This window comes from Theobroma cacao, chromosome 10 (genome assembly GCF_053813885.1).
Source record: "Theobroma cacao isolate CCN51 chromosome 10, ASM5381388v1, whole genome shotgun sequence".
Classification (NCBI taxonomy): Eukaryota; Viridiplantae; Streptophyta; class Magnoliopsida; order Malvales; family Malvaceae; genus Theobroma; species Theobroma cacao.
Window position 1 is genome coordinate 8,149,354 of NC_142648.1, and position 11,839 is coordinate 8,161,192.

The 11,839-nt window shown below is 33.6% G+C and overlaps 2 protein-coding genes across 2 annotated transcripts; both read right to left on the reverse strand.

The window, feature by feature from the left end:
• Positions 1 to 342: 342 nt before the first annotated feature.
• LOC18586634 (GABA transporter 1-like) lies at positions 343 to 3,204 on the reverse strand. Its single transcript, XM_007010125.3, has 7 exons — positions 2,951 to 3,204; positions 2,584 to 2,814; positions 2,357 to 2,454; positions 2,056 to 2,242; positions 1,842 to 1,972; positions 1,425 to 1,658; positions 343 to 825 (listed from the first exon to the last, which is right to left on the reverse strand). The coding sequence occupies exons 1-7, from the start codon at positions 3,063 to 3,065 to the stop codon at positions 445 to 447; spliced, it is 1,377 nt and encodes a 458-aa protein (XP_007010187.3). The 5' UTR covers positions 3,066 to 3,204; the 3' UTR covers positions 343 to 444.
• Positions 3,205 to 10,501: 7,297 nt separating this feature from the next.
• Positions 10,502 to 11,772, reverse strand: LOC148760347 (uncharacterized). The gene is made up of 2 exons (XM_088802740.1): positions 11,578 to 11,772; positions 10,502 to 11,502 (listed from the first exon to the last, which is right to left on the reverse strand). The coding sequence occupies exons 1-2, from the start codon at positions 11,770 to 11,772 to the stop codon at positions 10,567 to 10,569; spliced, it is 1,131 nt and encodes a 376-aa protein (XP_088658866.1). The 3' UTR covers positions 10,502 to 10,566.
• Between the last annotated feature and the right edge of the window lie 67 nt (positions 11,773 to 11,839).

Genomic DNA, 11,839 nt, shown 5'->3' on the forward strand with positions numbered 1-11,839 from the left:
AGTTTAATATGTAAATAAGAATAAAATTTATTAGTATATATAAACAAAGATTAATATAAAATGATCTTACTGATTTAAAAAAACTAATTAATATTAAGACTTTTATTTATGTTTTATAAATTGAAATCTCGTTTTGGTCAGTTATTTAAGAAAAATATGACTCCATGCAAGCAGCATGTTGATGTTATTAATACACAATCTGTGTATGGTTAAATGGTTTAAAAGACAATTTAGTTAATAATTTAATATGTAAGAGTAATTTAGTTATCAGTATCATATTTAACTAGCAATGAGTTTCTTACTTTCTTTAATCACAATATAGATGAGGCAGTAACACGAAAATGGGGATAATCATTGGGCTTTCCATTTGACCAGCATTCATCTGAACAGAGGAATTCACTTGGTAAGTTGCATAAGTTTCTTCTATCTATAATTTGATCATTGTTACATGTTAGCAAACAAACTATATGTCTTGGCATCGAGAACAATCTGTCTAACTGAAGCTACAGCTCCGATTGCTACTAACGCTGATGATGCAACTGCTATCAATGTATTTCCCCAGAATACTAGGCCCCTTTTTGATGGCTTGAAAGTGAGATTGTAGAAAACCATAGGCAAAATAAAATCCAGAGGAATAACTCCAAATGCTCCAAACAATGCCATAATGTCACCAAAGAAAGGTAGAATTGCAGCTAATGTAGAGGCAATAATCACTGAGAGTGACCTGAAAACCAGCCTTGGCATGACATTACGTGCCGAGAATTGATCCATCTTCGGGTTTGCAAACCATTTTTCGAATAGTTCATTTGTTGGTTGCAAGTAAATCTGCAGTAACAAATAAAAAAATGGTGTCAACAAAATTTGCATAGTGTTAAATGGAGTCAGCTGGGCTAATTTGACCAGGGTTCGGGCTAGTGGTGTGTGATATTGTCTAGTTTGTACATATCAATGACTCAGATCAATGATCTATTCCTTTTCCCTTTTTCTTTCACCTAACTCTGATTATTTCAGTTGTTATATCAAACATTAAGTTCAAAGGCTTGTAATTGAAGCTAAAGAAGAATTATGTTGGATCTGGTTATCATAACTGAGTTGGACCCTATGGCAATAGTACTTTAGAGTAAAAGGACTAATCTTGTATGTGCATTGGCCAACGTTTTCTTCTGGAGTAGGCATGAATTGAAGATGAGGCACAACATTGCTTCGCAATTGACATTAAATTAAAACTGGTTGTAAACGCAGGACAAGCCCCTGCTACAATAAAGAGCTGCTCATCAGCCCATCAAGTAAGTCCAGGGCTTGGACAACTAATAAACCTAATTAGTTTTAGTTGGAGTTTTGTTTCAAGGAAGACGATCTTAAGTGTTTTAGCATAATTTTTTTGGTAGGCCTGTATCGGAGTTCTATTAATGAAGAGTTCTTACCACAGTGATTGTAACCAGTTGCATAAGAGTGAAGATGTTGGTTACCAAGAGAAACCAAGTGGGCAGCAGTGGCCTCTTTTCACCCATAAAATTGGAAAGAATTGTTGGTTGAGACTGGTTACCAAATGCCCAATACCCAGAGATTGACACACTGATATATGTGCTGACTATGACAGCAAAACAGATGCATAATCCTTTGAACATCTTGCCCTTGACCGGAGGAGCTATAGTTGCCTACAAGAGAGATTTTCTGTTTAGAACCCCACCTTTATGTTAAGACTTTAAGAGAGCCAAATTGGAAGAAGAAAAAGCATATTGGGAAGCAAAAGTTTACTCAAGGATGTCGCACAGGAAAATCAGATACAATGTATATATATTCTAGTGTTTGAACAATTTGCAAAGGGAATGGAAAATTACCTGTATTTCAGGGATAATTCCGCAACCATACGTGGTGGCAATGATTGAAATACCATTTATAGCACCAAGAATACGGTTTTCTTCGGACCCCTGTATTGAGTAGTCCTTGTTAGGTGCATTCCTGGAATTCCCTGCCAAGACAGCCACTGTAAACACAATGTGTTCTATACATAGATAGAAACTCACTCCATTAGGTAATTTTCTGATTTCTGACCTATGTGTATCGAACCAGCAGTGACGCATGCGCTGTAAGCAAGACAAAGGAGTAGAGAGGCAAGGTTGATATGTCTTAGTGAATGGAAGGATGGTATTTGTGCCAAGAATAGTGGCACAGCTCCGAAGATAATTATAAACTGGTACAGCTGCATTTTCCCACTTGGATTGTATAGCAAGTAAATGAACTGCATAAGTCATAGTATATTAGAATACAAATTGATACAGAACAAATTAATGATCATGATACTAACAATTTTACTATAAGAGTGTTTGCGGACTGAGGCAAAAAAGAAACTGACCTTAAGGCTTTGTCCTCCAAGAAGAATGCAGCCAATAACAGCACCATAGCATATTGCAAATTGAAGTGGACCAACAAAATATTTGCCCCATCTAGGTCCTGCCAAATTACTCCTTTGGTTAATGAAAATTGTCTATGCAAACTGGTAAAGCAGCGAGTCAAAATCTAGTGTTTGATAAAACAACAGGGGAGAAGAGATTTAGTGGATCCATCAAAGATTGTATTCACCAAGAATATCTCTGGCCATGTCCCTAAACCGACGTTGGCGCTTCCCAAGCTGAGCATGATGATCCAAAACCAGAGAGAGAAGATTGTAGGAGTAGAAGGTCACTAGACCTTGAAGTGCTGTGATTAGAACACCAGGTACCCAGCCTAGCAAGGCCAGAGCAAAGGGAAAACTAAATATAACTGGGCCAACAATTGATGTGGTCAAATGATATCCACAGTGCAACCATGAACCTACAATCAAAAACATGATGGGTGAGTTGGATATAAACTTTTCATCATGGAAATCGAAATTCTTTCTTGAGCATGAACTTAAACTACTTTGTATTTCTTCTAATTATGCTTGCGGGTTGCTTCGAAGGTAACTCACCTCGTGATTTGAGTACGAAAAGAGCTCCTGCATCAAGCTCTTCCGGAGACTGAACAACACCATTTTCCTTGTCAGTCGAGGACAAATCATTGGAGTTTGGAGCAACAGTGCCCATTCTTCTTTTTCTGTGTCTGCTCTATCCTAATGGACTTGGAGCTGATCAATTTGAGAGATAATGATATTATCCAGCAGCAACATAAACAAGTCCAAGGCTACAAAGCCTAACTGGTACTTTCATTGTGATGTAAGATTGAAAGATCAGTCCAACCTGATGACTGAAGAAAATTGGCAGCCTTTTTTTCTAGAATCGAAGTCAAATTTGGACTACTCAAAAGAGATGGGGACGTTCACGGTGAATCCAATGAAGGTAATCATATTTTATTGGTCAGTATTCATGTTATTTTTCAATTGTTTTTTGTTATTCTATGAACTTTGAACAATGAAGTTTTGAAAGAGGATGTTAGAATCTCATTAAATGGAAGGCGAATTCATCCACTGTATTTTGTTACGGACTAATAGTGACATTGGGTTGAATTACGTCCAACAAATTAGAATAAAACAAGTCTATCACCTTACAGTTACCTGGTCATTGAGGATGCAAAGCCACCCCAGAGTAGAGTCTAGGATGATTAAGCTTTGCTAATCAGTTCTAGATAGCTGCACCCTTTTCTTCTTTGACCACGTGCTTGGATTTTCTAAATGCAACCCCATATTCCAATATCTAGCAATGATGGGGACAAGATTGATAAACAGCAACCACTACAATCAATATTGTGGTGAGTTTCATGGACCATTTACTTTGAACCGCAAATATACACGGTAGTTGTAATGGAGGAATTATTAGTTTAGAATTATTTAATTTTCTTTCGAAAAGTTGAGATAACCGATATATATAAATACAATGGGAGTAAGTACATAAGGCTGTTGTAAGTCTTCATACTGCGACATGTAATTAAATTTATGAGGTTTTGACAATATTTTTTCTGTTTTATTAATGGAAAGTGTGAATTCATATACCAACAATTAACTATGTCTCGTATTATAATTTGTTAATTTTATATAAAATTAATTGACCTTTCATAAGCAAATGGAATGAGTTTAGGTTGCAACCAGGTCTACGCATTCGAAATTTACAAAAGAAAAAGACAAAAAGGTGACCAGACAAGTTTTACTTTGTGAAATAAAAGAGAGAAATCGGGAGCGAAAGAAAGAAAGAGTAAAAGTGAGAAACAGCAATAAAGAAGAGTGGTGGAGGAAAAAACAAAAATGTCAATATACGCTGATCAAATAAGAATATAACTAAATTAATTACTTAATGATCAATATCATATATTAATCAAAACTCTATATACCCTTTATCTTTAATTATAATTCCTTTTATGAAATTAAATTAAAAAATTTACTAATTATTATTTTCCTATCGGTATCGACTTTTTTATTCCTGCATAACAGTTTTAATTTTTATTTTAGCAATATTTATGTCTGTGTGTGTATATATAAATACACACACATATATATATATATACTCAAAAAAATAAAAATAATGTAGATGACATACATACTCTAAAAAGGGATATGGGTGGTCATCGGAGCAAAAACTTATGAAATTCGTCATTCCGCATTATCATGGAGAAGTGGCAGTGAAAGAGAAACAACGACGTCGGTGGAGATATTTGGGGCTACCTGGGTTTCGGATTCTGTAAATGTTCAGGATGCAAAGTAATGCATCTCTATTCGCACATAGAGTACATAGCCATGCGTTGAAAAATTTTCAAATATATTTTGCCATCAACTTGTATAATCAATTTTGCTTATATATATATATGTATGTATGTATGTACGTATATATTAGAAGAGAGAAAAGATGAAGACTATAAATGAAATATCAATGTGATTTATCTTTGCTTTCATCACTTTCCTCCTTGTTCGAGCCAAAGACTGAAGTGAAGGGTGGGTTGAGGAAAAGGGTGTGAGCAGCTTTGATTAGTCTTTCCTCCTTATGAGTTTTAGTTCCATTCCTTTCCTTTTTCCTCAATCAAATGTACCCTTGAGAGTACAAGCTCCTTTCGCTTCTATTTAAGTGCTAGAACTAAACTATAAATAGATGTACATCTTAAGCTTTATTTCTATGAACCTTTACCGTAAACACTATAAATTCTCATACCAAATCAAACCACAAAATGTTTGGAAAAATTCTTGTTATAGCACAGAACTGGAAGATAAGGAAATGGCTTCTTCCAGGCATGTAATAATACTATTGTCCTTAAAAGTTTTATTCACCTCCATTGATAGTGTGTAAAAGGGTTACAAGCGATAAATCCCAATGATACAGTGAAGCTTAGTGATTGAGTGCGTTTCACACTGACGAAATCAATTCACTAAGCATCCACTGGTTATGGCAAGATTACCTAAACTTCTATATGATTTTCTGTAGCAAAATTATTTAGAAGAAATATTGAGAATATTAAGAAAGGAAGGAGAGATTGTTGTTTGTTGTTTTCTGTCATATACCTTGTCTCCAGTTGTCCCATAATTCCTTATTCTGATATGTGTCAAATAAGCCATCAACTAGACCATTCAAAATGTGACCCTTGCATATATAATCTACGTTGTCCCATTTCTGTCTCTTTCTAGTTAGAGCAATTTATTCATTTTCACCCTTTTTTGCTCTAGACATAGCCAAGACATAGACAACCTTCAATGTTGAATGTAAGAAATGCATCTTCTTCTGCCATCTTAGAAAGTTACCACCGTCAAACTGGTCCAATTTTACCAAATCAAAAGTCAATTCTCTTAATGTTCCACTTGCAACAACCATTATTGAAATGGAATAAAACCTTTAAATTGCTATAACACTAAACTAGAAAATAAGGAAATGACTTCAAGGCATGTAACAATGCCAATTTTTGGACATTACCAACAATAATGAATATGGGAACATTAGAAAAATAAAAAAATTGAAGAGTCTTTTAAATAAAGAGGAGAATGAGTTCATAATAATTGGACTAAAGCGGACTATGGACCAAGGACGTGCTTTCCAAGCCTTGGTTTGTCTTGGAATAATTAAATTAATAATAATTAATATATTATAATGGCAGTTGATATTGCAAGTGTAAGTAATTAAATAATAATTATATTTATTAATTTTAATTTATATTTTAATTACAAAAGTGATAGTCAAAAATTATGACTAATAAAAACTTATGTCAAATAAAAATCAATAGTTATGATTGTTTGAAACAAACAATTGTATCTCTTTCAACCAAAAGTCGTGTCTATTGAAAAACTAATCATTATAACTATTTAAAACAAACACTTGTATTTGGTTGAACCAAAAGTGGTGTCTGTTGCAAAACCAATATTTGTGTCTACTTCAATTGTGTCTATTGGGAATAATCACCTGTGCTTATAAAAGACTTTCCTCTGGTTCAAAAGAACACATTGAGAACAACAAACAATCATCACTCATTCCTTTCTCAATATTCTCCACATTTCTTCTATATCATTTTGCTATAGAAAATCACATAGAAGCTTAGGTAATTTCCATAACCAGTGATGCACAGTCGATTGATTTCGTCAATATGAAATACAGCCGGTCACTAAGTTTCATTGTATCCTCTAGATTTATCGCTCGCAAACCTTTTGCACACTATTAGTAGGGATGAATAAAATCTTAAGAATAGTAACACTGTTACACGTCTTGAAGCTATTTCCTTATTTTCCAATTCTGTCTTCAAACAATTCTATACTTGATGCATATAGGCACATACATAACATGATTAGGTAAATTGGTCAAAAAGCATTCTAAATAGTTTCTTGTTTTAAAAACTTTAATAATGTATCTTATTTTAGCAATAAATTTTCCTTATATATTTGAAAGATATTAAGAAATGCAAAAAAGGACATAATCAATATATTTGGTAAGTTATTTGACAAAATCTTTTAAAATTATCAACATATTTATGATAATTGCTATATTTCGTAAGTCTTGCAAAAATCTCCATATATGTTACCTTATCTAAAGAAAATATTTTGATTAGTGCGAGAAGATGCAATATTAATCCCTCAGTGTTTATGTAAACATAATTTCCAACCATAGTTTCAATATGGACAAACTTTGTAGGGTAAAAAATGCTAGAGTTCAAACTTTTTCTCTTAGTGATCTTAAAGTGGTCATGGATTACAAGAATTTTTGCCTGCATATTACTACATTTGATTTATGTTCATGACAATTCAGAAAGATAGGAAATGATCAATCCACTTCTCCATGAAGGTAAATATTTCTCTACGAACATGAAAAAGAGATTTTTCATTTTCTAAAATACATTAATAAACAAAAAAAAAGATCTTCCATTCCTTCTTATGTCTTTTCCTTTCTTCCTTTTTATTCTTTTTTTCTTACATAGTAAACATGAAGAGTCATACATAGTAAACATGTATTTTAATTGAATCTAAAAATAGTTTATAATCATATAATAAAACTAGTCATTTCATTATGTTAAGATTGAAATGTCCAAATTACTTCCAATATAATAAATGTGATTCATTTCAAAAAAAATAATGAGTCTCAAATCATCGAAGTAGCTGACTTCGTATAATGACACTATTATTTGAATTGAAATCATGTAAGAATCAAGTTTAAGTTACAAGGGTACATAATATAAAATTTACAATTAGACAACCAAAAAATTAAATATTAATATTGGATCATTTCTAGTAAATGTAGTTAATCTAATAGTACAACCATTAAACTATGATAAGGTGATATCATAATTAATAATATTAAATTATCTTATTGAGATTAAGAGTAATTCTAAATTTATTAAAACTTGAAATATTTACTTCCAAATTGATTCCAATACATTTGAAACATAATGTAATTTTCGAGATATATTATCCATAAAACCTGATCAACTTATTCACATTAAATACTATTTAAATAAATGTCCTCATTTTTACTTTTTCTCCTTTATACTCTCCATTTAGCTATTTTCACTTCAACCTGAACAACATGTACATTTGGTGCAATATATATCAAAACTTAAATATATTACAATTATTTATAATACATAAGTTCTAATGCACCTGAAACAATAAATAAATACATAAACAACAAAAAGGTATTAAGCTAATGAAATCAACAATGATATTTATTAGGTATAGTAAAAACTGCAATAAGTTCCATGCACGTTCAAATTAGTAGACAATTCCAAGGACTCAAGCTTAAGCCTTTACAAAATCTTTTGATCGAAGGCTATTAGGCCTTATGGTCTTTATAATAGTAACTATATAACTGCTTAGTGATTGCATTAAGCACAACTTCATGTATGATAAGAGTCTCACCACTCTTCTTAGATCCAAAATTTCCTACCCTATGTATAGGCTCCTGTAGATACTAGATTTTGGTTAATACTGTTACTCTAAAGAATTATGTTACAACATAATATTATATAGAGAACAACCAGAACAAGTGAAGTGTTACTTCACGCAGAATAACTAGAACAAGTGAAGCCTTACTTCACGCAGAACAAGTGAAGCGCTACTTCAAGTATTACTTAAAGCAGAACAATTAGAAAAAGTAAAATATTGCTCCATATAGAATAACTAATACAAGTAGAACAACCACTTTGAATAGAATAACCGTTTCACTTGGATGACAGTGAAAGTAACTCAGAATAAGTGACAGGGTTCATGGGTTACTTTCATCTTGGGATGTTTCAGAGAGTTTGGCTTGGTGGCTGAGATATGGAGGTAGTTAAGAGGTCTTCCTCTTAACCCTTTCCTGAAGTACAAGTGTTTCACCCTCTTATCTTGTTCTCGTATACTTATTCATGTACAGCTTATTCTCTTGTACCTATTCTCATACAGCTTCTTCTCTCGTACCTATTCTTGTACACCTCTTTTCTATTACCTTTACTTGAGAACAAGTCTTACTACATTCAATTACAGTAACGGTTACTTACATTAATATTCTTCATAATAATGTCATTCATTAGGCGCATTAAAGCCTATTCTTATGTAACCGTCACTTTTAACACTATATATAGAGCCTCACAATTCATTTGAAAGGACTCTTCTTTCCCTCTCCAAGTTAACACATTCTCAACTTGAGAGCTTCTCTCTCTAAATTCTCTCTCTAATTATCTTGTACTCTCTAAGTCTCTTTAATTCTTTTCTTATTGTCTTCCACCTGTCACAGCACTTAGTACTTCAGGAACTGCTTCAATCTTCCTCTCTGCCTCCTCTGGCACATCCTTTTACTTGTTTGCAACACTTCCTCTCCCTATCACAAGAACCCCCTTTACATTTTGGAGACTCCACTGGGGAGGAGTGATTGCATTAAGTAAAAGCTTACTAGAAAAAACTTTGCGTTATTAGAAGTAATAGACAGTTCCTTTAGTAACCAAGATACATCTATTCCAACCTACATCCAAAAATTGATGAAAATGATTGAGGCTTCTTAAGAGACAAACACTAAAGGGAATGAAGGAAATGGAGAAACTACAATCGATGTGGATGTTCAGGGAGGAGTTCTTCTTCTCTACTCAAGAGAAGGTTAATCTCCTTGATTTGGGAACAGAATATCAAAAGTCCAGAGAAGACCTCATGGAATACATCTAACACTTTAGAGAAAGGGTGTTGGATATACAAGAGTCTTAGGATGAGAAGGAGTTGGTGACGGTTTGCATTTCAAAAAAAAAAATGTTTGACGAGTATAGGCTACACTAGCAGAATTTACCTCTTCCAACTTTTACTACGTTAATGGAAATGGCAAGAAGAACCAATAATACGGTTCTCAAACAAAAGAGAGCTACTTGCTTCGATAGAAAGAATACTCCAACAGTGAATGCAATTTAAGGAAAAGGTAGAGAAAGAAGAGATCCTTTTTAAAAGGGAATATTCCATAAGAAAATGCAAGCAGAAGAGTTGTTGATTGAGAACAACAAGGTCCAAAACAACTCGCTTCTTGCTCATGTATGATATTTCTATGACTTTAACTCTTCATCGCTTTATGAATTGCAATTTGACATTAAAAAAAAAATTCATATTCAACCGCTAGCTTTATCGCTTATATTTTGGCTGTAATTATATTATACTATTGGTCGCAAGCTTTATTGCTTATTCTTTGACCATAGTTCATCATTCTTACTTCAGCCGCAAGCTTTAACGCTCATATTTTGGCTGCAATAATATTCTACTTTTGGTCGCAAGCTTTATCGCTTATTCTTTTACCATAATTTATTATTCACATTCCAGCCGCTAGCTTTATCGCTCATAATTTGGCTGTAATGATGTTATGCTATTGGCCGCTAGCTTTATCGCTCATTTCTTGGCCCTAGCTTATTACTCACAAATTGACCGCAGCTCTTACGCTTACTTATTTTAAGGGTTGAATTAACCAACTTCCTTCATATCAAGTTAGAGTTAATCTCCTTGATGTAAAGTTGAGAGTTTCTTTTTGGCCACATACAATAATATGAAATGTAAACACCTACGCAACAAGCGTATAACATTATTATTATTGCAAAAGAAAAAGAAATATGATATGTCAATAGCGGAGTACTAGCTCAAATGAGCTTTCAAAAAGAGTAAAAGAAAAGCAAAAGACTAGTCAATTACATACTCCATAGAGAAGAGTTATTATTGGCAAATACAGCTAATTGTTCTTGTACTTCAGCTTCACGTTTTTTCAGTGAAGCTATCTTTGCTGCAATGTCTTCTAACTCATCCTCCAAGGAAGACTTGTTGAGAAAAATCTTGGCTTTAGATCTACAATCACTGAGGCACTCAAGCTTGAATCCAAAGTTACAAGCATCATCGAAATCTTGTAACATCTGTTGCAAGTCCTCTGGTGAAGTACTCATTAGTGGAGCATGGGAAATGGCTAAAGCTCTACCCAACACTTCCATCATTAAGCAAATGACGTCTACGTTCTTTACAAAGGAGGTACTCCAAAACTCTCTCTCTATATTGAAAACATGCTCCAAGAATGCCACATACTCCAATGAAACTTGAAAGCCATGGAAGTTAACTTTCTTACCACATTGTTTAGTATGTGCTACTTGAGTGCCAGAAGCACTACTTGCATCTCTGTGTTCTGGCACTGGGGAGGAAGAAGCACGAGAATTAATCGAAGTAGCTCTAGCATCATTAGTAACAACTCCAACATCATGAACAACCTCAATATTGGAAGTTGCTCCGACATTATTGATGACAACATCAAGAATAGCTCCAGCATCAACTCTAACATCAGGTACAATCTCAATAGCAGAAATAACCTCAGTGTTAGGAACAACCTCGGTATTAAGAATAGCCTCATCTTGAATAACTTGGGGAATAAAGCTCTGAACATGATTTGGAAATAGAACATCCAAATCAAGGACATCATCAAAAGGGGCTAGCTCACTTTCACTTTCAGCTTCATCAACGTCAACAGACTTATCATCAAATTCATCACTACGTTCAGAGTCACATGATTCTTCCTCAGTCTCAACTTCAAAAGTTTCTTCCTCTTCAATCGAGTTAAGTTCTACTCTCACAGTTGTTTCTCTCTACAAAAAAAAAAGTATGATGAGGGAATGAATTTAAAAAAAAAAAGTAAAAGAAGAAGTAAAAGATGAACTTACTTTTCGATGCACATGTTCTATTTGATGAGTAAGAGCGCGAGTAGCATCATCTTCTTCTTCATTTACATTTCTTTTCTTTTTGAGAGAAATCAAGCGTAAGGATACATCGGAGTTACTTATAGAAGGAGTGTAGAGACAAGCTCTGGGATTAGTCAAAGGAACAATAAAATATCTCCATTCTTCAACACACTCCATCCAATAAGCAAACCATCCAGAAGTGTGGATACCAACTCTATCAAAAGCTGGGACAGTACAACTTTTC

Excerpts from the sequence above, each read along its gene's own strand:
- LOC18586634 (XM_007010125.3), bottom strand. The coding sequence starts at position 3,065 with ATGGGCACTGTTGCTCCAAACTCCAATGATTTGTCCTCGACTGACAAG. Across the intron at positions 2,455-2,583 it reads CATGGCCAGAGATATTCTTG|GACCTAGATGGGGCAAATAT; the intron begins GTGAATACAATC and ends GTAATTTGGCAG. Across the intron at positions 1,973-2,055 it reads TGCTGGTTCGATACACATAG|GGAATTCCAGGAATGCACCT; the intron begins GTCAGAAATCAG and ends CTGTCTTGGCAG.
- LOC148760347 (XM_088802740.1), bottom strand. The coding sequence starts at position 11,772 with ATGGAGTGTGTTGAAGAATGGAGATATTTTATTGTTCCTTTGACTAAT. Across the intron at positions 11,503-11,577 it reads TAGAACATGTGCATCGAAAA|AGAGAAACAACTGTGAGAGT; the intron begins GTAAGTTCATCT and ends TTTTTTTTGTAG.